At 46.1% G+C, this 27,209-nt stretch overlaps 2 protein-coding genes across 2 annotated transcripts in view; both read right to left on the reverse strand.

Annotated features, from left to right (window-relative positions):
* avil (advillin) overlaps positions 1 to 5,861 on the reverse strand; it is a gene marked incomplete at its 3' end in the record, with an annotated part of 23,277 nt that extends 17,416 nt beyond the window's left edge. Inside the window, exons 1-5 of the mRNA XM_080791831.1 lie at positions 5,790 to 5,861; positions 4,677 to 4,751; positions 2,603 to 2,799; positions 2,134 to 2,242; positions 266 to 376 (exon numbers count right to left, since the gene is read on the reverse strand). Of these exons, the coding sequence (XP_080647957.1) occupies positions 266 to 376; positions 2,134 to 2,242; positions 2,603 to 2,799; positions 4,677 to 4,751; positions 5,790 to 5,849 (552 nt within the window). The 5' untranslated portion in view covers positions 5,850 to 5,861. The remainder of the gene's footprint in view (positions 1 to 265; positions 377 to 2,133; positions 2,243 to 2,602; positions 2,800 to 4,676; positions 4,752 to 5,789) is intronic.
* A 2,977-nt stretch (positions 5,862 to 8,838) lies between these two features.
* olfml3b (olfactomedin-like 3b) lies at positions 8,839 to 20,808 on the reverse strand. Its single transcript, XM_080792820.1, has 6 exons — positions 20,426 to 20,808; positions 14,875 to 15,163; positions 13,574 to 13,779; positions 12,864 to 13,019; positions 11,980 to 12,188; positions 8,839 to 10,908 (listed from the first exon to the last, which is right to left on the reverse strand). Exons 1-6 carry the CDS (start codon positions 20,531 to 20,533, stop codon positions 10,680 to 10,682), a joined length of 1,197 nt encoding a protein of 398 aa, XP_080648946.1. The 5' UTR covers positions 20,534 to 20,808; the 3' UTR covers positions 8,839 to 10,679.
* Positions 20,809 to 27,209: the final 6,401 nt, after the last annotated feature.

Raw genomic sequence — 27,209 nt, forward strand, 5'->3', positions numbered from 1 at the left:
CTTCCTCTATGAATATGTGTGTGACTGTGAGGCCTTTTGTGAACATAACTATTTAGGCATTTATACGTAGATTCAAGGATCTTTGTCGTTACTTCTTGTCTGCAGATGAGATAGAAATATTGTAGTGTAGATTATGTAGTTCTTTATATCGATTAGATAGATTATGTAGTTCTTTAGATAGATTATGTAGTTCTTTAGATAGATTATGTAGTTCTTTAGATAGATTATGTAGTTCTTTAGATTGATTATGTAGTTCTTTAGATACCTTCAGTCTCTCCTGTCTGTTGCTCTCCGGTCCGTTCCACTGGACTATAGTGTTGCCCAAATCCAGCAGAAACACGTCTCCAGTGTTGAAGCTGCTCCACCTCATCTCCACCTATAGAATATATATACATAGACCTTATCTGCTCCAACTCATCTCCACCTAGAAAACACAACATGTACTTTATCCTGCTAACGGAACCCCAGAGGTCCTTAAAGGTCCATATAGTTATAGAACAGACCCCAGAGGTCCTTAAAGGTTCATATAGTTATAGAACAGACCCCTGGGACCTCCCTATAGGGACCCTGGGGGTCCTGGGACCCGAGCCCCTGGGGTTCCCGGACCTCCCTATAGAGCGTCGCAGTCCCTCCCCCTTTCATGACGACGCCAGGCCCAGGAAATGAATCGCAATGCATTTTTCCCTCATAGACATTTCAAAAGGTATTTATTTAAAGACCTTTTAAGCGTCGTACGAAGCCAACTCGAGTCGTGACAAATCATGACAACACACACAATATTTTGTTTTTTAAATATATTTTCTATCCCATGATTTTGTAACCCATTTTTCACCCCTGTGTCAATCATCTACTGTGATCCTGAGCTCTACACACCCTCCGCCAACCTGGGGAGAGCAACGGACTTAACTCATGCTTCCTTCATGCTTGAGTGTCCAAGTTGCTCCTTTACACCTGACAGGGGGGAGTTTCCCTGGTTGGACGTAGCGCGTGAAAGGAACACGTTATTCCAACCAGTTCCTTTCCCCTCCATCAGGCGCCCCGGCTGGCCAGGGGGAGGCAGTTTTGTCACACACAATATTTTGGACCAAACAAATAATTACAAAGAAGAAAAACAACAAAAAAAGTGTTGTTAAACCTGCCGTTTTTTTCTACTTTCCAATTCTTTGTTTGGCCCGAAAAATTGTGTTTGTTGTCATGATTTGTCACGGCGAGAGTTGGCTTTGTCCAGCGGCGTGAACGTCTTTAAATAAATACTTTCTGAAATGTCTATGAGGAAAATGAATGGAGAATCATTTCCTGGGCCCTGGTAGGGGGCGGGACTGCGACCCAGTGTGACTCACCTCCATGGCAGTGACTCTCTCTGACTCACCTCCATGGCAGTGACTCTCTCTGACTCACCTCCATGGCAGTGACTCTCTCTGACTCACCTCCATGGCAGTGACTCTCTCTGACTCACCTCCATGGCAGTGACTCTCTCTCTGACTCACCTCCATGGCAGTGACTCTCTCTCTGACTCACCTCCATGGCAGTGACTCTCTCTGACTCACCTCCATGGCAGTGACTCTCTCTGACTCACCTCCATGGCAGTGACTCTCTCTGACTCACCTCCATGGCAGTGACTCTCTCTGACTCACCTCCATGGCAGTGACTCTCTCTGACTCACCTCCATGGCAGTGACTCTCTCTCTGACTCACCTCCATGGCAGTGACTCTCTCTCTGACTCACCTCCATGGCAGTGACTCTCTCTGACTCACCTCCATGGCAGTGACTCTCTCTCTGACTCACCTCCATGGCAGTGACTCTCTCTGACTCACCTCCATGGCAGTGACTCTCTCTGACTCACCTCCATGGCAGTGACTCTCTCTGACTCACCTCCATGGCAGTGACTCTCTCTGACTCACCTCCATGGCAGTGACTCTCTCTCTGACTCACCTCCATGGCAGTGACTCTCTCTGACTCACCTCCATGGCAGTGACTCTCTCTGACTCACCTCCATGGCAGTGACTCTCTCTGACTCACCTCCATGGCAGTGACTCTCTGACTCACCTCCATGGCAGTGACTCTCTCTGACTCACCTCCATGGCAGTGACTCTCTCTGACTCACCTCCATGGCAGTGACTCTCTCTGACTCACCTCCATGGCAGTGACTCTCTTCCTTCCCTTCACATGCAGTAACCGGTGGATGTCGTAGCAGTTTGTCTCTGTGTGCCTCATGCCTGATGACACTCCACCTTTCTTATATCTGTAATAATAAGAATAATAATATTATTATCACGACCTGACTTTCCCCCCTTGGAGACTGTGCCCCGAGGGGCACTTTTTCTAGTTCATAGTACAGTAACTCACACAATCCCTTGTTTGAAGTACAGTAACTCACTTAATGCCGTGTTTGGAGTACAGTAAAGTACAGTAACTCACATAATCCCGTGTCTGGAGTACAGTAAAGTATAGTAAAGTACAGTAACTCACATAATCCCGTGTCTGGAGTACAGTAAAGTACAGTAACTCACATAATCCCGTGTCTGGAGTACAGTAAAGTACAGTAAAGTACAGTAACTCACATAATCCCGTGTCTGGAGTACAGTAAAGTACAGTAACTCACATAATCCCGTGTCTGAAGTATCCCCGGAAGGCGTCCGACTCGTGCGTCTGGACCTCGCGGTGCTGCACGGGGGCGGAGCCTAGGAACTCGTCCAATTGGACGGTGTAGACGGCGGCCGCGCCCTGTTCGTCCTGACTGGACTCCGCCCCCACCCAGTAGTGGAGGTCATAGGTCACGCTGCTGCCCATTCTGTGTGTCTGGAGAGAGACAAGAGGTCAATAGGTCACTGCTGCCCCACTCTGTGTGTCTAGAGAGTAGAGACAAGAGGTCAATAGGTCACTGCTGCCCCATTCTGTGTGTCTAGAGACAAGAGGTCAATAGGTCACTGCTGCCCCATTCTGTGTGTCTGGAGAGACAAGAGGTCAATAGGTCACTGCTGCCCCCTTCTGTGTGTCTTAAGAGGTTGAGTTAGAATAGAGAATACAAGAGAGTTCAACAAACCATGTACAACCCATATTCGGCTCAAACAAGGGACTAAATTAATTTTGCTCCTATGTGGAACGCCCTACCAACAGTCATTAAGACATGTGAATCCCTTGACTCCTTCAAAACCGCTCTCAAAGGGCACCTACTGTACGGACGGCTGGATTATGAAACTGGCCCCCGTAATGCTTTTTCCCCCTCACTGTGTATGTGTTTTTATATATAAGTGTATATTTGTTCGTCTCTAGATGTTCTCATTGAATTGAACATGGTGGACCGTGTTGTAAACCAGTGTAATGCTTTATCAGTGTGTCGTCGACTCGTCACAGAACAGAGATGAGGTTTAGGGTTAGTTATACCAGAGAACAGAGATGAGGTTTAGGGTTAGTTATACCAGAGAACAGAGATGAGGTTTAGGGTTAGTTATACCAGAGAACAGAGATGAGGTTTAGGGTTAGTTATACCAGAGAACAGAGATGAGGTTTAGGGTTAGTTATAGACCGATTCCGTAGCGGTTTCATGGTCGCAGCCTACGTATTTCCTGTAGGCGGACTCGACGTAGCTGCGGGGTTTAAACCCTCACCAGGCGCATCTCTTCCACTACAGTGAACGGCAGAGTGACTGATGTTAGTTTGCCTCAAACTTTACTCCTTTACCTGCTTTTTTACTAATACTAACATTACAAAGATGTCCAGAACATCGAGATGAACCTGTGTAGTTTATGGCTGCTCCAACAGTAGAGATGAACCTGTGTAGTTTATGGCTGCTCCAACAGTAGAGATGAACCTGTGTAGTTTATGGCTGCTCCAACAGTAGTGGCAACATAAAAAATAAATAAATACGGAATGTCAAAATATCCACCGCGGTGGCTGAGACCAGAGCCATTGAGTAATGGTTGAGACAAAGCAGTGAAAGGTCCTGAAAGATACATAATTTCAGTCTTACCCAATACCCAATCTTTCTGTTTTATGAACACAAGGCTGCTGTATTTTATACCTCATACTAAGCATTTAAAGGTATAAAGTACAGCAGCCTTGTGTTAATAAAACAGAAAGATTTGGTATTGGGTAAGACTGGCGTTATGTATCTTTCACTGCTTCGTCTCAACCATTACTCAATGGCTCTGGTCTCAGCCACCGCGGTGGATATTAGACATTCCGTTTATTTTTTATTTTTTATGTTGCCACTACTGTTGGAGCAGCCATAAACTACACAGGTTCATCTCGATGTTCTGGGCATCTTTGTAATGTTAGTGTTAGTAAAAAAGCAGGTAAAAGAGTAAAGTTTGAGGCAAACTAACATCAGTCACTCTGCCGTTCACTGTAGTGGAAGAGATGTGCCTGGTGAGGGTTTAAACCCCGCAGCTACGTCGAGTCCGCCTACAGGAAATACGTAGGCTGCGACCATGAGACCGCTACGGAATCGGTCTATACCAGAGAACAGAGGTGAGGTCTCATCCCAGAGGAGGTCATAAGGAAATGCAGTGCATGTTGACAGAGCAAGTCTATTGTAAATATGCAAACCGCATAAGCCAAAACAAACACATGCATTGATGCACACTCACTCACGCACACGCACACGTGCACGTGCACACACACACACACACACACACACACACACACACACACACACACACACACACAGGACTTACAGAGAGTAGTATGTAGCAGTCGCCCTCGTAAAAGTTCCCATGAGATTTCTCTGGAACTTGGACCAGTTCCATTTTCTATGGAGCAAATGGAAACGTTGCATAATTACTATAGGGGCGCAGCGGTGGCCGAACGGTTTGCGGAGCGGTCTTGATACCGGGAACTTCGGGAAGGTCGCTATAGTTCGCATCCCCGGAACCCCCGGCACGTTAAAATTACCACCGCTGAAGTGCCCTTGAGCAAGGCATTGAATTTGAACCCCTACCATGAAATGTTCTATGAGCCGGGCCTGGCTGTAAACAAGTCCTTGAGCTTAGTCCACTTCCCTGCAGGGTAAACAAAGAACTTTGCTTTGCTTTGCTTACACTATACTTCTCACAACGATAAGGAACTGTATGTACTTCAGAACATAATAACAGAACTGACCTAATAAAACACTATATACAGTCATTACTGTTCAGGATTTCTATCGTTGTACAGTTGTTTTTAGCAGTTAATCGGACCAGTGTGTGTGTCCAGTGGAAACCTCGTATGAATCTGATCTCAGGTCAGAATGGGTTAATCAGACCAGTGTGTGTCCAGTGGAAACCTCGTATGAATCTGATCTCAGGTCAGAATGGGTTAAAGAGTAGAGAGATGCATTTTCAGGATCAGGATAAAGAACTGTAACACTATTAACAAATATAGCTGAACTGGGTATTCTCTATCTGTCACTGGAGAGACTCCTGTTGCTCAGAGTTTTATCCCACTACCAAAACGATTAAAATATATCACAATACCTACCCATTCTGGACGGGGACCCCTTTCGGTGTTTTAACTAAGCATTATGTTATACTTTAGCTATTGAAAAATAGCAGATCTACAAGCTCATAGCGCGCCACCGAGTGGCGCGCTATGAGCTTGTAGGTCTGCTATTTTTCAAAATATCGTGAAAATGCGGCACAAATCCTTGAATAATTGAATGCCACAGATGTCCACACTATTTATCCATAATGTATAAATGATAGATAAGGGGTCAGAATGAAATTTGGACTCGTCTTTCAGAAGACTTCTTTATTTATTTCGACGTCAGGCCTAAATGGGTTAAAATGTCTATTTTCAAAAAGTCCAAATACCTCAATTCTCCAGATGACGAGTCCAGAGTTCTGAGTGACTGCTCTGAACGTGTACTCCATGGTTCTGTAAACGTCTTACGGTTCTGGGAAAATATGAAGAAGAAATCATCATTAATAATAATAATAAAACTTTATTTGTATAGCACCTTTCATGACATGAAATGCAGCTCAAAGTGCTTTACAGAAAAATGGAGAATAAAAGAAAAGCAAGGCAACAACATTATGAACAAGCAGTAATGCAATACAGTGAGGACATGAATAACAAAAAAATAATAAATAAAAGATCAATTAAAAGCAATGTTGTAGAAGTGGGTCTTGAGCTGAGCTTTAAAAATGTCTACAGAGGCTGCCTGTTGTGCATTGCAGTATAAATCATGCCGAGAAAAAACAAAGGCGTGGATTAGCGTTTTTGCATCGTCCAAAGACAAATAGGCTCTGATTCGTGCAATATTTCTAAGGTGAAAAAAGGCAATCTTGGTAACATGATTAATGTGTGAATTAAAATTCAATTCAGAATCAATAATAACCCCCAGGTTCTTTACTGTACTGTTACTACGTTTCTACAGTCAGGTTACCAAGTCTGCTTATTATTGATTCTTTCTGCTCACTAGAACCGATTATGAGAACTTCTGTCTTATCCTCATTTAGCTTGAGAAAGACTTACATTCAACACAGAGCCAATAGGATCAATGAAACAGTTCAGACAGACTTACATTCAACACAGAGCCAATAGGATCAATAGTTCAGACAGACTTACATTCAACACAGAGTCAATAGGATCAATATAGGATCAATCAGACCGGTCAGTCCGTCCGGGAGCTTCTGTGCAGACACACACGTCTCTCTTCTTGTCCAGGAGGTTCATTTGCATATGTTTGCATATTCCAGACCTCAGTAATAATCTGTCCAATCAGTGGCCCTCATACACAACCCTCCAGGCAAATGGAGCCCCGCCCCCGAGCAGGATTTACTCTATGCAAATTATCGGGGTCACGGTGGCACAGCGGGTAGTGCTGTCGCCTCACAGCTAGAAGGTCCTGGGTTCGATTCCCGCTCGGGGCACTGTGGGTGCTGGCGGCGTGTTTCCTCCTCCGCGTCATCAGTGCCCATACCCGAAGGCGGGGGTTGGCGAAAGGGCCTTTCTGTGTGGAGTTTGCATGTTCTCCCCGTGTCCCCTAGGGTAGGTACCCTCACATGTTCTCCCCGTGTCCCCTATAGGGTAGGTACCCTCACATGTTCTCCCCGTGTCCCCTAGGGTAGGTACCCTCACATGTTCTCCCCGTGTCCCTTAGGGTATAGTACCCTCACATGTTCTCCCCGTGTCCCTTAGGGTATAGTACCCTCACATGTTCTCCCCGTGTCCCCTAGGGTATAGTACCCTCACATGTTCTCCCCGTGTCCCCTAGGGTAGGTACCCTCACAAAAAAAAAATGCAGTAATCCTGCTAAACTGCCTCCCCCTGGCCAGCCGGGGCGCCTGATGGAGGGGAAAGGAACTGGTCGGAATAACGTGTTCCTTCCACGCGCTACGTCCAACCAGGGAAACTCCCCCCTGTCAGGTGTAAAGGAGCAACTTGGACACTCGGGCATGAAGGAAGCATGAGTTCAAGTCCGTTGCTCTCCCCTTGTCCCCTATATATGGGGACTAGGTTGGTCTCCCCTTGTCCCCCATATATGGGGACTAGGTTGGTCTCCCCTTGTCCCCCATATATGGGGACTAGGTTGCTCTCCCCTTGTCCCCCATATATGGGGACTAGGTTGGTCTCCCCTTGTCCCCCACTAGGGGACTAGGTTGGTGGAGGGTGTGTAGAGCCTAGGATCACATTAGATGATTGACACAGGGGTGAAAAATGGGTTACAAAATCGTGGGATAAAAAAATATATATATTTTTTTTAGAGCAAATGACCCTCCTATAGAGCGCCGCAGGCCCCGTTCATTTTCCTCACAGACGTTTCAAAAAGTACATGTTTGGCTTTATAAAAAATAATGAAATATGTATTCAAAGATGAATTCACATCTGCTATTTTTTAATAGCCAAAGTATAAAATAATGGTTATACTGTAGCTCAAATTTAAAATGACAGATTTCTCAGTTTGAATTTAAGCTAAAGAAAAGTTCCAAATGGTAAGAATGAATGAAGGTGATTTATTTGAGGAACGGACATCTCTCAGTGTTCTGGATGTACACTAATATAAGTAAGTCAATGATTCTTAGTTATGTTGTGCTCTGCTGGGTTTGTTTGTGTAAGCAAAGTGGAGTAGCTTTTTACAATGACAGTATTACTATGAATAATACAGTAAACATATGAAGAGTCACTGAATGCTGTCTCATGGTGTGTTATATTTATTCAGAAACGGATATCTTTACATATTATGGTCACCTTATTAGAGTAAATGAACAACTACAAGTTATCTGTTGTCTTCCTTTCACTGTCTCCAGAGAAACATAAGACTTAAACAACATAACGGTTACAGTATACATACATACAGCGTAGTACAGTATATTGGAAATAAAGCTGTTTATTTGGGTTCTACTACAGTATGAACAGGTTTCACACCATGGGAACCGTTTGGGACATTTTTGTGAAAATCAACAGATCCAAAATCTTGACAAAAGTCAAGTCTACAATTATGGGAGAGAATTAATATACACGCACATTATGGGAGAGAATTAATAAACACACACATTATGGGAGAGAATTAATATACACACACATTATGGGAGAGAATTAATAAACACACACATTATGGGAGATAATTAATAAACACACACATTATGGGAGAGAATTAATATACACACACATTATGGGAGAGAATTAATAAACACACACATTATGGGAGATAATTAATAAACACACAATATCTGTGAATATCAAGAGTATAGTTTTCTAATGTATTATCGGACCACTAAGAATGTTTTATTGCAGACTTTCTTGCATTTGTGATCAAGTACAGTAAATCCTTCATAACGTACAGTATGGCCACATCGCCTCCAGCTCAGATGTGTGTGCGTGTGTGTGTGTGTGTGTGTGTGTGTGTGTGTGTGTGTGTGTGTGTGTGTGTGTGTGTGTGTGTGTGTGTGTGTGTGTGTGTGTGTGTGTGTGTGTGTGTGTGTGTGTGTGTGTGTGTGTGTGTGTGTGTGTGTGTGTGTGTGTGTGTGTGTGTGTGTGAGTGTGAGACTATAGTGAAAATACCTGATCTATACACAAGCTCACAACGGGGTCACTTTGCTTCACGCAGCATTAGGAGCTTTTGTAGATCAGATATTTTCTACTGCTTCTACATTTTTCTTTAAATGTAGATTTTTGTGTTCTTGTGAAATTCTTGTGAAAAATGAAGGGAAAATAATATAATAACACAAGGAAGCAGTGATGTACAGGCTTTGATGAGTAATTAGAACAATTAGACACAGTAGGCCTAACGCAGTTCCACAGTCAGTTAGAACAATTAGACACAGTAGGCCTAACGCAGTTCCACAGTCAGTTAGAACAATTAGACACAGTAGGCCTAACGCAGTTCCACAGTCAGTTAGAACAATTAGACACAGTAGGCCTAACGCAGTTCCACAGTCAGTTAGAACAATTAGACAGAGTAGGCCTAACGCAGTTCCACAGTCAGTTAGAACAATTAGACACAGTAGGCCTAACGCAGTTCCACAGTCAGTTCTAAAATCTAAACAGATAATTATGACAAGTTCCAAAGCTGCTTGACCAGAAAGCAATGATTACAAATAAATGGTCCTGCCATTGAAACTCATGTCTGATGATTATTATTATTATTATTATTATTATTATTATTATTATTATTATTATTATTACCAACTTAAGAAGTGAATAGTGCAACTGAGACGAAGCAAATACAATAATGTCCACCATCTGCTTATCAAAATGAACTCGGAGTAAAATACAAACGCTTGGGTTTCTGAGGCTCTACTCAGAGAAACATAGTGTTTTAATGAGGCTCTACTCAGAGAAACATAGTGTTTTAATGACTTAAATGGGAATGTCAAGGCACAAAAAGAAACAAACATGACAGGCTGACCTTACAGTAGCCCTGAAACATGATTATCATGACAGTCATGGCGCAACTGCAGCCTGTTTTACGCAATCGCTACATTTACAGTCCAAACGTGTACATAAACATTCCGATTCCAAATATAAAGTCCTCGCCACATGTGCCACGGGTGTTAGAAATTTGCTGGTACAGCGATTAGAATTGCTGCATCCCGCGTTGTTTAATAAAAAGCATTTTTATCCGAGCTACTTTTCTCAAACGGGGTTCGTTTTGGAAATCCACAGTTGCACACCGGGAGCGCGCTCTCCTATTAGTCTGTATTGTAGGCATACCATATTCTGAATTACCAAAAAGAGGACACATGCGCGCGTGCATGTGCACTTGTCAAAAAAGTTTGGCTCCTAAATTTGATCAAATATGGTCTATATTAGTTATGTATTTATTTAAAGCAGTGGCTCTCAAAGGTGTGATCCAGGGACCCTTATGGTTCCTTGAGGGGGCTGATCTACATCCACACGTGTATTTTTAAAGTCAGACACTTTCAACCCTAGAACACTAAAACTTAACTTTTGTCACATCTGTGTTTAGTGTTCTAGGGTTTTAAAAACACCGAGTCCTCATAGACGTGAAAGGTTGAATTTCATGACGTAGGAACCTTTATAAAAACACAGAGTCCTCATAGACGTGGTCTCCTCAGACCTCCAGCTTGTGTTTGAGGAGCAGCTTGTAGATGTAGAGGATCTGGTAGTGTAGTGTAGTGTAGTGTAGTGGTGCATCATGGGTAGTGTAGTGTAGTGTAGTGGTGCATCATGGGTAGTGTAGTGTAGTGGTGCATCATGGGTAGTGTAGTGTAGTGGTGCATCGTGGGCAGTGTAGTTCAGACCTCCAGCTTGTGTTTGAGCAGCAGCTTGTAGAGGATCTGGTAGCCGTCGTGGTCCCAGGCGTAGAGCAGCTGTTCTCCCGGGTTGTACTTGATGCTGGCGTGGGAGCCGTAGCGTTTGGGGAAGTACGCCAGCGGGGCGTCGTCCGTGCTCACCAGCCCGCTGACGTCAAACACACACTGGACCCGCGAGCGGCCCGGCTGGGCCGTGTTGTACACCACATACCTGTACAGTACAGTACAGTACAGTACATTAACCTATCCACATAACACACACTGGACCCGCGAGCGGCCCGGCTGGGCTGTGTTTGTACACCACATTTATAGAGTATTATTACATTTATCGATAGATAGAAGAGTATTATTACATTTATCGATAGATAGAAGAGTATTATTAGATAAATATAGAGTATTCTTACAGCGTGCCACAGATGAGGAAGGCGGCCTCTGCGTTGTCCCGGGGACAAGTGTAGTTGCGAATGCAGTGAGCACTTACTATGAGACCTAGCAGATCATGTCTGTCTGTCTGTGTGTGTGTGTGTGTGTCTGTCTGTCTGTCTGTCTGTCTGTCTGTCTGTCTGTCCCGCTTTTGTGCACATATATGGAGCTGAGTGATTTGTGTCACCATGACTCAGCCATAACCATATAATGAGTTCCCAAAGCAGCTATACGTCCAAAACCCAAATATGCACGAGCTGCGTTCGCTTCCCGCGTTTGCGCGTCTTACTGGTGTAGTGTAGTGTAGTGGTGCATCATGGGTAGTGTAGTGTAGTGTAGTGGTGCATCATGGGTAGTGTAGTGTAGTGTAGTGGTGCATCATGGGTAGTGTAGTGTAGTGGTGCATCATGGGTAGTGTAGTGTAGTGTAGTGGTGCATCATGGGTAGTGTAGTGTAGTGGTGCATCATGGGTAGTGTAGTGTAGTGTAGTGGTGCATCATGGGTAGTGTAGTGTAGTGGTGCATCATGGGTAGTGTAGTGTAGTGGTGCATCATGGGTAGTGTAGTGTAGTGGTGCATCATGGGTAGTGTAGTGTAGTGGTGCATCATGGGTAGTGTAGTGTAGTGGTGCATCATGGGTAGTGTAGTGTAGTGTAGTGGTGCATCATGGGTAGTGTAGTGTAGTGGTGCATCATGGGTAGTGTAGTGTAGTGGTGCATCATGGGTAGTGTAGTGTAGTGTAGTGGTGCATCATGGGTAGTGTAGTGTAGTGGTGCATCATGGGTAGTGTAGTGTAGTGTAGTGGTGCATCATGGGTAGTGTAGTGTAGTGGTGCATCATGGGTAGTGTAGTGTACTTACAGCGTGCCACAGATGAGGAAGGCGGCCTCAGCGTTGTCCCGGGGACAGGCCGTGTCCCAGGTCTGCTCCGTGTCCAGCGTGCTGGCGTCCATCTTGGCCAGCGAGATGTGCCGGTCGTTCTGCGTGGCGTAGATCGCCCACAGACCCTCCTCGTCCACCGCCAGGTCCACCAGGGTCTCTGGGTTCAGGCTGTACACCGCCACCTGATCCTATTGGTCAGTCAGTTAGTATGGACTACAAACACCTGCTCCTATTGGTCAGTCACTTAGTATGGACTACAAACACCTGCTCCTATTGGTCAGTCAGTTAGTACTATAAACACCTGCTCCTATTGGTCAGTCAGTTAGTGTAGACTACAAACACCTGCTCCTATTGGTCAGTCAGTTAGTATAGACTACAAACACCTGCTCCTATTGGTCAGTCAGTTAGTATAGACTACAAACACCTGCTCCTATTGGTCAGTCAGTTAGTATAGACTACAAACACCTGATCCTATTGGTCAGTCAGTTAGTATGGACTACAAACACCTGCTCCTATTGGTCAGTCACTTAGTATAGACTACAAACTCCTGCTCCTATTGGTCAGTCAGTTAGTATAGACTACAAACACCTGCTCCTATTGGTCAGTCAGTTAGTACTATAAACACCTGCTCCTATTGGTCAGTCAGTTAGTGTAGACTACAAACACCTGCTCCTATTGGTCAGTCAGTTAGTATAGACTACAAACACCTGCTCCTATTGGTCAATCAGTTATGATATGTTATAATGTATAGTATAGTGTGGTGTGGTGTAGTGTAGTGGTGCATCATGGGTAGTGTAGTGCAGTGCAGTGTAGTGTAGTGGTGCATCATGGGTAGTGTAGTGTAGTGCAGTACCCTCCAGTACCTGCAGGGGGAACACCACAGTGTCCACCACAGAGCTGTTCCTCAGGTCGTATCTCACCACCATGGGGGGCGTGGCCTCCTCCTGCTTCACGTAGTAGGCGTGGTTCTGGTAGACCACGTGACCCGTCCCCCGCCACGACCACGGCAGACGGCGGACCTTCAGAAACATAATCAGTAATAAAGTCGAGTTTTTAACTGTAAACTGATCAGTTGTTTTACATCCATGGTCTGGAGAGGGCAGTTGTTTTACATCCATGGTCTGGAGAGGGCAGTTGTTTTACATCCATGGTCTGGAGAGGGCAGTTGTTTTTTTACAGACGGGTAAAAGGGCAAAGGGGCTCAAGCCCACCCTGTGATGTCATACAGGTCTCACCTGGGCCTGGGCGGTTCCCCCTGTGATGTCATACAGGTCTCACCTGGGCCTGGGCGGTTCCCCCTGTGATGTCATACAGGTCTCACCTGGGCGGTTCCCCCTGTGATGTCATACAGGTCTCACCTGGGCCTGGGCGGTTCCCCCTGTGATGTCATACAGGTCTCACCTGGGCCTGGGCGGTTCCCCCTGTGATGTCATACAGGTCTCACCTGGGGCCGGGCGGTTCCCCCTGTGATGTCATACAGGTCTCACCTGGGCCTGGGCGGTTCCCCCTGTGATGTCATACAGGTCTCACCTGGGCCTGGGCGGTTCCCCCTGTGATGTCATACAGGTCTCACCTGGGCGTGGGCGGTCCCCGGGGAGCTGGTGAAGGTCTGCACGGAGGAGAACTCGTAGATGGCGTCTCCGTGGGTTCCGTTGAAGACGAACACCTTCCCAGACGAGGAGCGACTCGTCTGGATGTCTTTGGTCCACGAGCCCTTCGGACCTCCAAGACGCTTCAGGATCTTCATGGCTTTGATGCTGGAGATCATGTCCCTACAGTCTGGAGAGGAGAGGGGAGTTAGTGTTAGTGGATGGAGAGGAGAGGAGAGGAGAGGAGAGGAGAGGAGAGGAGAGGAGAGGAGAGGAGAGGAGGTATCTTTGTGAAGCAGTAATTTTTCATCATGACAAACTGAACTTAACTGGGTCAGTCAGTTATTATAACTATATTATTATAACTGGGTCAGTCAGTTATTGTGGGAAATGCTTTCTGCATAAGAGTAATCATTGACGAATCACTTAAATGATTAATGGTAATAATGGAAACATTTTTATGTTCAGGTTTAGGCCTTCAAGACAGCTTTGATCTTCATGAAAGGGTTCTGACTAAAGGATTACTGTAGCCTATATTAGCCAGGTCTGTCTCTCACTATGTCTCTCTCTCTCTCTCTCTCTCTCTCTCTCTCTCTCTCTCTCTCTCTCTCTCTCTCTCTCGGTCCAGAATGCTGCAACAGGAAACCTCTCCCCCAGACTGGCCTCCCTGCATGTTTTGGGGATTCATTTTGTTTGCCTTCAAAACAGTGAATGGGCTTTTTGCTCCAAAATCGAATTCTACTACTAAAACAATCACAATTTAATTAATTAATTAATTAATTCTGCCGACACCATCCAATAAACGTGTGAATCAATAGTTTCTTTCAAAATTGGCCCGAGAAAAGCATTTTATATGATATGTTGATGAATTTAATACATAGGACCACAATGGAAACAATTAACCCATTCTGACCTGAGATCAGATTCTAAAAATGTTCTTCTACACATCCTGACAGTTTTCTGAAAAAGCTTATGTTTCTATGTCAGTCGTTCTTTCGATTTAAAAAAAAATAGCAGATCTACAAGCTCGTAGCGCGCCACTCGGTGGCGCGCTACGAGCTTGTAGGTCTGCTATTTTTCAATAGCTAAAGCGTAAACATAATGCTATAACACCAGAATGGGTGGTTATGTCCCCAGGACGTTCTTTTCGTGTTATCCTTTCAAGCTTTAAAGTCTGACTTGTACCTCTCGCTGTTTACATCTCTGACTATAATTAGTAATCAATCAATCAATCAATCAATCAATCAATCAATCAATCACCCCCCCCCCCCCCCCCCCCCCTCACCTGACAGCTTGGCGTACTTGACCTTGTTCTTCTCCGTCACCAGGCTGACCTGCTGCTCCATCAGCTTGTCGTCCACGTCCACACAGGGCGTGGTGCCGCCGCTCTGGGTCTCCAGGTAGTCCAGCTCTCTCTCCACGCGGTCCACGCGGGTCGCCACGCCGTCCAGGCCCGTGCGCAGCGTCTCCTTCTCCTTGTCCAGCGTCTCCAGCTGGGCCACCATCGTCTGCTTCAGCTCGCGCAGCTCCGCGGCGTAGCGCGTGGTCTGCTCGTGCCACAGGGAGATGCGGTCCTGGAGGACAGAGGACGGACGGAGGACAGGTCAGAACTGTTTCTGTTTCTCGTTTGTGTCTGTTTTTGTTTTTTGTTTGTTTTAATTTTCTTTTCTTCTTCTATAAATGTCATTTGTTTGTTTTTGTTTATAATGTTGATTGTGATCTTCAACAGTATTTTGGAATACATTGAGATAAGGATATATAGGCACTGATAAGCTTTAACCCATTCTGACCTGAGATCAGATTCATACGAGGTTTCCACGGGACACACACTGGTCTGATGAACCCATTCTGACCTGAGATCAGATTCTAAAAATGTCAGTCGTTCTTCGAATTTTTCAAAAATAGCAGACCTACAAGCTCGTATCGCGCCACTCGGTGGCGCGATATGAGCTTGTAGATCTGCTATTTTTCAATAGGTAAAGCATAACATGATGTTAGCACCAAAATGGGTGCCCGGTCAGAATGGGTTAAGCTTCTGCCGATGCCTTTTCCATCACCTAAAAAGAACAAGTAAGACGCGCAAACGCGGGAAGCGAACGCAGCTCGTACATATTTGGGTTTTTTTAAGATTTATTTTTAAGTTATAATTTTTTTAAGTTAAGTTATTTTTAAGTTAAGTTTTTAACTTAGCCATAACCATATAAGGAGTCCCCAAAGCAGCTATACGTCCAAGGAGTGTGTTGCATCAATCACAAACAAATCACTCAGCTCCATATATGGGCACAAAAGCGGGACACACAGACAGACAGACAGACAGACATGATCTGCTAGGTCTCATAGTAAGTGCTCACTGCGTTCGCAAAAAGTAAACTGTTTTTGTGTTAATGTGTCCCCTCTGAAAGATCGAAATGAACTATTCATTCATTCATTCATTCATATTATTATTATTATTATTATTATTATTATCATTACACCACCTGAAGGCCAGAGTCATTCTGACCTGATGTTCATCAGGGCCTTTTGGGCCCTGTCCAGAGCCCGGGCAGAGGGCTGGTTCTGGACAACAATATGTCTGGGGGTCCCTGGAGAACACAATATGTGTGGGGGTCCCTGGAGAACACAAAATGTGTGGGGGTCCCTGGAGAACACAATATGTGTGGGGGTCCCTGGAGAACACAATATGTGTGGGGGTCCCTGGAGAACACAATATGTGTGGGGGTCCCTGGAGAACACAATATGTGTGGGGGTCCCTGGAGAACACAATATGTGTGGGGGTCCCTGGAGAACACAATATGTGTGGGGGTCCCTGGAGAACACAATATGTGTGGGGGTCCCTGGAGAACACAATATGTGTGGGGGTCCCTGGAGAACACAATATGTGTGGGGGTCCCTGGAGAACACAATATGTGTGGGGGTCCCTGGAGAACACAATATGTGTGGGGGTCCCTGGAGAACACAAAATGTGTGGGGGTCCCTGGAGAACACAATATGTGTGGGGGTCCCTGGAGAACACAATATGTGTGGGGGTCCCTGGAGAACACAATATGTCTGGGGGTCCCTGACATGAAACGATTTGAAGAACCACTGATATTTGAACAGTCCTGATGCAGTATATTTATATATATATATGTATATTATACAGTATATATTACAGTATACTTTACCAGTCCTGATACAACCCCAGTTCCAGCTTCACTCTCTTTCCTTTTCATTTCTGTAAAGGTTACCTTGTGGTTTTATTTCTGCTCCAGTCGTTTAGTTTCCAGGAAATGATTCCGTCTGGGAACTGGCTTTACTGTATATACCTCCTACTGTACAGCCTCTGACTCACTGGATGAAATAACACGTTGAATTGAAACGTGAATGTGTCAAAACGTTAAGAGCATGTGACGTGTTGTCATTTTAGATTTGGGCAACGTACGTTTTCTCAGAAAACGCTTGGTTCTGAAATCAGTGGTTTTCAACTGTCTTCATGCCAAAGAGCATTTGATGATGCCTCCATTTGATGACATTTAGCCTCTTGGACCCAAACCACCTTTATTTATATAGCACATTTAAAAACAACAACGTTGTACCAAAGTGCTTTACAGTAAAACATTAAAAAGAAAAACACCATCTGATGACATTTAGCCTCCCAGACCCATCTGAGCCACGGAACCACCATCTGATGACATTTAGCCTCTCAGACCCATCAGAGCCACGGAACCACCATCTGATGACATTTAGCCTCCCAGACCCATCTGAGCCACGGAACCACCATCTGATGACATTTAGCCTCTCAGACCCATCTGAGCCACGGAACCACCATCTGATGACATTTAGCCTCTCAGACCCATCTGAGCCACGGAACCACCATCTGATGACATTTAGCCTCTCAGACCCATCTGAGCCACGGAACCACCATCTGATGACATTTAGCCTCTCAGACCCATCTGAGCCACGGAACCACCATCTGATGACATTTAGCCTCTCAGACCCATCTGAGCCACGGAACCACCGTCTGATGACATTTAGCCTCTCAGACCCATCTGAGCCACGGAACCACCATCTGATGACATTTAGCCTCTCAGACCCATCTGAGCCACGGAACCACCATCTGATGACATTTAGCCTCTCAGACCCATTTGAGCCACGGAACCACCATTTGATGACATTTAGCCTCTCAGACCCATCTGAGCCACGGAACCACCGTCTGATGACATTTAGCCTCTCAGACCCATTTGAGCCACGGAACCACCATTTGATGACATTTAGCCTCTCAGACCCATCTGAGCCACGGAACCACCATCTGATGACATTTAGCCTCTCAGACCCATCTGAGCCACGGAACCACCATCTGATGACATTTAGCCTCCCAGACCCATCTGAGCCACGGAACCACCATCTGATGACATTTAGCCTCTCAGACCCATCTGAGCCACGGAACCACCATCTGATGACATTTAGCCTCTCAGACCCATCTGAGCCACGGAACCACCATCTGATGACATTTAGCCTCTCAGACCCATCTGAGCCACGGAACCACCATCTGATGACATTTAGCCTCTCAGACCCATCTGAGCCACGGAACCACCATCTGATGACATTTAGCCTCTCAGACCCATCTGAGCCACGGAACCACCATCTGATGACATTTAGCCTCTCAGACCCATCTGAGCCACGGAACCACCGTCTGATGACATTTAGCCTCTCAGACCCATTTGGGCCACGGAACCACCATCTGATGACATTTAGCCTCTCAGACCCATCTGAGCCACGGAACCACCATCTGATGACATTTAGCCTCTCAGACCCATTTGGGCCACGGAACCACCATCTGATGACATTTAGCCTCTCAGACCCATCTGAGCCACGAACCACCATCTGATGACATTTAGCCTCTCAGACCCATTTGGGCCACGGAACCACCATCTGATGACATTTAGCCTCTCAGACCCATCTGAGCCACGGAACCACCGTCTGATGACATTTAGCCTCTCAGACCCATTTGGGCCACGGAACCACCATCTGATGACATTTAGCCTCTCAGACCCATTTGAGCCACGGAACCACCATCTGATGACATTTAGCCTCTCAGACCCATCTGAGCCACGGAACCACCATCTGATGACATTTAGCCTCTCAGACCCATTTGAGCCACGGAACCACCATCTGATGACATTTAGCCTCTCAGACCCATCTGAGCCACGGAACCACCATCTGATGACATTTAGCCTCTCAGACCCATTTGAGCCACGGAACCACCATCTGATGACATTTAGCCTCTCAGACCCATCTGAGCCACGGAACCACCATCTGATGACATTTAGCCTCTCAGACCCATCTGAGCCACGGAACCACCATCTGATGACATTTAGCCTCTCAGACCCATCTGAGCCACGGAACCACCATCTGATGACATTTAGCCTCTCAGACCCATTTGAGCCACGGAACCACCATCTGATGACATTTAGCCTCTCAGACCCATCTGAGCCACGGAACCACCATCTGATGACATTTAGCCTCTCAGACCCATTTGAGCCACGAACCACCATCTGATGACATTTAGCCTCTCAGACCCATCTGAGCCACGGAACCACCATCTGATGACATTTAGCCTCTCAGACCCATCTGAGCCACGGAACCACCATCTGATGACATTTAGCGTCTCGGACCCAAAACTAACGAATTCTTTGTTTGTTTCGAATAAGATTTTGTCCACAATTCCATGCTGTATTGATGTTGGTACCATTAGGAGAGATAACAGGAAAACATTGATCAAAATAACAATTAGTTAATGTAGATTAATGCAGATTTTTTACAATAATTTAACTGTGACGACGAATGTCAGCCTCTAGGCCTGACATTTTGTCAATTGTGGTCTCGAGCCTTCAGTGAACAGTTGAGGATTTCCCGTGTTGGACTATTAGCCATCCGACATTAAACGCATCTCATTTCATCCGAAACATTTGACAATAAGACATCTATTTTAAAATGGACAGTTATTTGAAGTGATTTCTTTTTAAACGTACACGTCTTAGCATCAGTGAACAAGTTGAATAATGAAATAAATGTAGAGAGAATGGGCCTCATGCAGCTCTTAATGGGTTAATAAGCAGACCAAAGTTGTCTGTGTCTCACTGGCAACACACACACACACACACACACACGCGCACGCCCGCACGCACGCACACACACACACACACACACACACACACACGCACGCACGCACGCCCGCACGCGCACACACACACGCACGCACGCACGCACGCACGCACGCACGCACGCACGCCCGCACGCGCACACACACACACACACACACACACACACACACACACACACACACAGTGACAATAAACGTTATGCTCCTAGACAGCAGAATAAAATCAATAATATGTATTACTGTAGAAAGGCAGAATAAATCATAATGACCTTCATGCACAGAGATTAATGTATCAACTCCTCCCTGTTCAACATCCATTCATAACACCTGTACAGTACAGTATGTATAAATACAGTATGTATAAATACAGTATGCTTCACAAAGCATCTGTGCAGCGTTGGGAAAACTAGGCTACTGTACTTGATTGCATCAGATTTGACAAATTGCTCCTTTAAGATTATAATTAATCCTCATTGACATGAACCAGTTCAGCTTCCTGGACTGCTTTGTAAATCTTTTCCAGTCTGTCTCTCGAAACAGTAGGTTTCTGTTACTTCTCCTTGACCATTTCTCTCTCTCTCTCTCTCTCTCTCTCTCTCTCTCTCTCTCTCTCTCTCTCTGGAACATGTATTTCCTGAGCCTCGGGTTCCAGAATGGACCCAGCCAGGGAGCTAAAGGAAGGAGTGAGTCTTACCTCGATCGCCAGCAGTCTCCTCTCCAAGTAGTCAATCAGCGCCTGGTGTTGAGCAGTGGAAAAGCAGGCCAACGCCGCCACGACCAACACCACGAGAAGAGCTCTCATGTTGTCCGGAAGGTGCCGTTCAGTCCCTGCAGATTCACAGGCAGACAGACAGAGAGAGCAGACTATAGTCTCACTAGGCTAAGCGAGGGACCAGTAACTAGACCAGGCTAGCAGTGAAGCGAGGGACCAGTAACTAGACCAGGCTAGCAGTGAAGCGAGGGACCAGTAACTAGACCAGGCTAGCAGTGAAGCGAGGGACCAGTAACTAGACCAGGCTAGCAGTGAAGTGAGGGACCAGCCGACTCAGACAGAGACACTAGACCAGGCTATAGTGAAGCACTTTTTATTCCCCGAAGCTTCAGTGGAATGTTTTAGTAAGCACACCAGAGGAGGAGCTCTGGCAGAACATCTGGCTCTGATGGAGCCATAAGTATTATTCCCTCAAACAGCCCAGACCCACCCCCACCCCTAATGTCCATGTAATGACCCACTCCCCTAATGTGGTCTCTCATGTGGTCCATGTAATGACCAACACTACAATTACAGATGTACAATTCAGTTTAGCAGACGCTCTTAATCCAGGGAGATTTACAGCAGACAAGTTAAACACGAGGACATGTACATGTAGGCAGAGAAACACACGTTACGGGCTAGCCCTCTCCTCTAAGTCTCCTCTCTGACGTGGTCCATTTAACCACGACCAACACTACAGTTACACATTTACAACGTAGGCGTTTTTAGCAGACGCTCTTAATCCAGAGTCGTTTACAGTAAGCAAGTTATAATGAATTGCAATTTCCAAGTTCTCAAAGCGCTTTACAATGGTTCATTCATTCATACATTGGGAGGTGAAGCGGCGAACAGTCGACGCCAGCGTCCTCACTTCCCACCCCCAATCCAACCCTTGATGCTGAGTGTCAAGCAGGGAGGCACTGGGTCCCATTATTTAGAGTCTTTGGTATGACCCGGCCGGGGATCGAACCCCGACCTCCCAGTCTCAGGGCGGACACTCTAACCACAAGGCCACTGAGCTGAGCTATAAACACGATGTAATGCCTCAGAGTGCACATACAGACAGTATAGAGCAGGGGGTGGGCAATTGTTTTTCCCACGGGGCCACACAAGCAACTGAAAATATGTTGGAGGGCCGGGCCAAAAGGCTGAACTCGATTAACCCCATTCTGACCTGAGATCAGATTCATACGAGGTTTCCACTGGACACACACTGGGTCTGATGAACCCATTCTGACCTGAGATCAGATTTAAAAAAATGTCAGTCGTTCTTTGATTTTTTCAAAAATAGCAGACCTACAAGCTCATAGCGCGCCACTCAGTGGCGCGCTATGAGCTTGTAGATCTGCTATTTTTCAATAGCTAAAGCATAACATGATGCTAACACCAAAATGGGTGCCCGGTCAGAATGGGTTAAGCATAATACACATTTTATTTCTATATAAACAGCAGTAAATTGCATTGTTTTGACAGCTGGTAAGAGTGTATGTTATTATGTGTGAGGTTGTCTTACGAAAATGTAATTTATTCAAGCAACATATTCAGAACGAAGGTAAACAATATTTGACTCATTTCCAGTCACATTAACGCCATTAAGGGCATTTTGAGTTCCATATTCTGTTGAAACAAGGGTTTTCTTAGCTTTTTAAAGACATCACATCATCTTTATAGCAATGTAGCCCAAATAGACAAGACAACACTGAGCTACAGTATAGCCAAATTAGACGACACATGTGCCATGTGCTTAAGAGGTACTTAAGAAACTGAGTGCCCTCCAACCCCACAAGGCCACTGGCCATGACAATATTCCCTCCAAATTTCTCAGAGACTCAGCCATTTCCATAGCTCCAGTCATCACCCACATAGTTAACCTCTCCATCAAACAAGGACAGGTCCCCAGAGATTTTAAACTGGCCAAAGTAACCCCCCTGTACAAAAAAGGGAGCAAATTAGAACCCGGCAACTACCGCCCTATTTCTATTCTAAGCTCCATCTCGAAAGTGATGGAAAAAATAGTCTATGAACAGGTTGAAAAGTATCTTGCCACTAATAAATTGTTGTACGAGTTCCAATCTGGTTTCAGAACATCCCACTCCACTGACACATGCCTTCTCTATTTGAGCGACCACATCAAACACGAGGTGGATGCTGGAAAATACTGCGGCATGGTCATGCTGGACCTCCAAAAGGCTTTTGACACCGTGAACCACTCCATACTGGTTAACAAGCTAAAAGCTATTGGTTTTGATAGCACATCAGTGAGCTGGATGCAATCCTACCTGGAGGGGAGAGAACAGATGGTGGAAGTGAACGGAACACTGTCCCCCCCCCTCCCAGTGAGCTGTGGCGTCCCACAAGGAAGCATACTAGGGCCTTTACTGTTCCTAATATATGTAAACGACATGACTTCAGCTTGTGACTGCAACTTGTTCCTGTTCGCAGACGACTCAGCACTGCTGGTCTCGGACAGGAACAAACTGCAGGTTGAAAAGACCCTCAGCTCTGAACTCGGTAGAATCTGCACCTGGCTCGCTGATAACAAACTATCCTTACACCTGGGAAAAACTGAATCCATTCTCTTCGGATCAAATAGTAATCTCAAAAAGGCAGATGGCTTCTTGGTTAGAGTTGGTGATGATATTATCACACGGAAGGATCAAATTACCTACCTAGGTTCCATCCTGGAGGCCAATCTTTCCGGTGATAAGATGGCCACCAACGTAATCAAAAAAGTCAATCAAAGAACAAGATTCCTCTACAGGATCTCCTCACTGGTCGACAAAAACACCTTGAAGACCTTAACAGGAGCCCTTGTACAAGGTTTCTTTGACTATGCATCCACCTCCTGGTACCACAGCACCTCAAAGGCCCTTAAAACAAGGCTCCAGACCTCCCAAAACAAACTGGTCAGGCTCCTACTTGGCCTCACCCCCCGAACCCACCTCACCCCTGCCCACTTTGACAGGCTGGGATGGCTTAGGGTCGACGACAGAGTACAGCATCTTGCAATGGGTCTGGTCCACAAGATTAGATACACCACCAAGATACCCATGTACCTGTCTAAATACTTCCTTAATGTAAACGAAGTCCACACCCACAACACCAGAGGGAGTGCAACAAACCATGTACAACCCAGATTCGGCACAAACAAGGGACTAAATTCTTTTCGCTCCTATGCGACCAAAATGTGGAACGCCCTACCAACAGTCATTAAGACATGTGAATCCCTTGGCTCCTTCAAAACTGCTCTCAAAGGGCACCTACGGATGGCTGCAATTCGAAACTGGCCTCTGTAAAAGCTGAATTTGTATCTGGATTGTACTATGTTTTTGTATGGACGTGGTGTTGGGTGCCTGCACATATGCACACATGGCATCAACGCATGGTGTTGTGTGCAGGCGCCCTACACTCTGTCTTTGTACTATGGATTGTACTATGTTTTTGTATGGACGTGGTGTTGGGTGCCTGCACATATGCACACATGGCATCAACGCATGGTGTTGTGTGCAGGCGCCCTACACTCTGTCTTTCGTTTTCTTTTCTTTTATCCCCCTGTTCCCCTCACTGTATATATATTTTTTTTCCCTTTTCGCTTCCTATATGATGAATTCCTGTTCTGTTCTTTAACTACATAGAAGTGTCTATTTGTTTGTCTCTAAATGTTTTGATGAATTGAACAATGTGGACCCTGTTGTAAACAAGTGTAAGGCTTAATTGGGTCGTCCACTCACAGTTAACAGTCTTTGTATTGAGTTTGTGCTTGAAATGTACTGTAATTCTGCAAACTGTTAATAAAGATTTCAATCAATCAATCAATCAAACCATTATGAGATTACAGAGCCCAAAACGTGGCCATGTCATCAACAACCACACAGCGGCCTCTGCCTTTTTATACTAACGTTTGAATCATTTCCACTTCATTTTTAGCTTTTTGTCAGGTGAAACCTGACATATGAATTAGTCCAACTAGACCTGTACGTGCCGCGCCGGCCACACCGGCCTACTGGAGAGCGATGCAACTCTGGAACCTGATGATACAAGAGGTCTGTCTGTGTCCCACATGGAGATCTCTGTATCTGTCTGTCTGTCTGTCTGTCTGTGTCCCACATGGAGATCTCTGTATCTGTCTGTCTGTCTGTCTGTGTCCCACATGGAGATCTCTGTATCTGTCTGTCTGTCTGTCTGTCTGTCTGTGTCCCACATGGAGATCTCTGTATCTGTCTGTCTGTCTGTCTGTCTGTGTCCCACATGGAGATCTCTGTATCTGTCTGTCTGTCTGTCTGTCTGTCTGTCTGTCTGTCTGTCTGTCTGTCTGTCTGTCTGTCTGTCTGTGTCCCACATGGAGATCTCTGTATCTGTCTGTCTGTCTGTCTGTCTGTGTCCCACATGGAGATCTCTGTATCTGTCTGTCTGTCTGTCTGTCTGTCTGTCTGTCTGTGTCCCACATGGAGATCTCTGTCTGTCTGTCTGTCTGTCTGTCTGTCTGTCTGTCTGTCTGTCTGTCTGTCTGTCTGTCTGTCTGTCTGTCTGTCTGTCTGTCTGTCTGTCTGTCTGTCTGTCTGTGTCCCACATGGAGATCTCTGTATCTGTCTGTCTGTCTGTCTGTCTGTCTGTCTGTCTGTGTCCCACATGGAGATCTCTGTATCTGTCTGTCTGTCTGTCTGTCTGTCTGTCTGTCTGTCTGTCTGTCTGTCTGTCTGTCTGTCTGTCTGTCTGTCTGTCTGTCTGTCTGTCTGTCTGTGTCCCACATGGAGATCTCTGTATCTGCCAATCTGCAGAGTGCAAACTGACTGTGAACAGTGGACTGGTTAAGTAATCAATTTGCAGGTGTGGGGGTTAATTGGCATGGCATAATCAATTGGCTGAGGCAGAGGCTGGAAATTGGAAAGGTGAGTAGAGGGGGGGGGGATGTAGGCTGATTGGGCCCACTGGCCGAGCCTGACCAGAGCCTTTTTGTGGTGGTTCTGTAGAACCGTGGGTCCGACCGACTTGATGCCCGGGCACTGCACTCTCTGCGGGGGTGTGGAACGCGTGTGTCACGTGTGTGTTACGTGCATTACAACCGTACACACACACACACACACACGCACGCACACAGACAGAGACGTGTGTGTGTGTGTGTGTGTGTGTATATATATATATATATTGCAGTATTGAGACTTTTCCAAAAGTGTATAAAGTACATAATAGTCTGTCATGATTATACCTTTATTAGTATTATTTATTATTGTATGTAATTAAATTAAATTAAATCTTTATTAGTATTATTTATTATTATTGTAGTTTCCAGACTCATGGAACCAGTCCTTCTGTTTGGAGAGAATCGGTTCCATAGCCGATGCTTTGCTGCCCTCTAGTGGCTGGGTTTTGACAAAGCAGGCCCTTAAAAAACATTGATAACTAGAAAAAGTGCCCTTCTGAGCACAGGTCTCCACCAGGGGGATAGGAGTGTGTGTGTGATGTCACAGGTCTCCACCAGGGGGATAGGAGTGTGTGTGATGTCACAGGTCTCCACCAGGGGGATAGGAGTGTGTGTGTGTGATGTCACAGGTCTCCACCAGGGGGATAGGAGTGTGTGTGATGTCACAGGTCTCCACCAGGGGGATAGGAGTGTGTGTGTGTGATGTCACAGGTCTCCACCAGGGGGATAGGAGTGTGTGTGTGTGATGTCACAGGTCTCCACCAGGGGGATAGGAGTGTGTGTGTGATGTCACAGGTCTCCACCAGGGGGATAGGAGTGTGTGTGTGTGATGTCACAGGTCTCCACCAGGGGGATAGGAGTGTGTGTGTGATGTCACAGGTCTCCACCAGGGGGATAGGAGTGTGTGTGTGATGTCACAGGTCTCCACCAGGGGGATAGGAGTGTGTGTGTGTGTGATGTCACAGGTCTCCACCAGGGGGATAGGAGTGTGTGTGATGTCACAGGTCTCCACCAGGGGGATAGGAGTGTGTGTGTGATGTCACAGGTCTCCACCAGGGGGATAGGAGTGTGTGTGTGATGTCACAGGTCTCCACCAGGGGGATAGGAGTGTGTGTGTGTGATGTCACAGGTCTCCACCAGGGGGATAGGAGTGTGTGTGATGTCACAGGTCTCCACCAGGGGGATAGGAGTGTGTGTGATGTCACAGGTCTCCACCAGGGGGATAGGAGTGTGTGTGTGTGATGTCACAGGTCTCCACCAGGGGGATAGGAGTGTGTGTGTGATGTCACAGGTCTCCACCAGGGGGATAGGAGTGTGTGTGATGTCACAGGTCTCCACCAGGGGGATAGGAGTGTGTGTGATGTCACAGGTCTCCACCAGGGGGATAGGAGTGTGTGTGTGATGTCACAGGTCTCCACCAGGGGGATAGGAGTGTGTGTGTGATGTCACAGGTCTCCACCAGGGGGATAGGAGTGTGTGTGATGTCACAGGTCTCCACCAGGGGGATAGGAGTGTGTGTGTGATGTCACAGGTCTCCACCAGGGGGATAGGAGTGTGTGTGATGTCACAGGTCTCCACCAGGGGGATAGGAGTGTGTGTGTGATGTCACAGGTCTCCACCAGGGGGATAGGAGTGTGTGTGATGTCACAGGTCTCCACCAGGGGGATAGGAGTGTGTGTGTGATGTCACAGGTCTCCACCAGGGGGATAGGAGTGTGTGTGATGTCACAGGTCTCCACCAGGGGGATAGGAGTGTGTGTGTGATGGCACAGGTCTCCACCAGGGGGATAGGAGTGTGTGTGTG

Source organism: Protomyctophum bolini (assembly GCF_963924005.1).
Source record: "Protomyctophum bolini genome assembly, chromosome: 20".
In the NCBI taxonomy this organism is placed as follows: Eukaryota; Metazoa; Chordata; class Actinopteri; order Myctophiformes; family Myctophidae; genus Protomyctophum; species Protomyctophum bolini.

Bases quoted from the DNA above. Each gene is read 5' to 3' on its own strand.
- olfml3b (XM_080792820.1), bottom strand. From the start codon at position 20,533: ATGAGAGCTCTTCTCGTGGTGTTGGTCGTGGCGGCGTTGGCCTGCTTT. The intron at 15,164-20,425 runs GTAAGACTCACT...TCTGTCCTCCAG, and splicing joins GGAGACTGCTGGCGATCGAG to GACCGCATCTCCCTGTGGCA. The intron at 12,189-12,863 runs GTACTGGAGGGT...ACTGACCAATAG, and splicing joins CTGTGGTGTTCCCCCTGCAG to GATCAGGTGGCGGTGTACAG.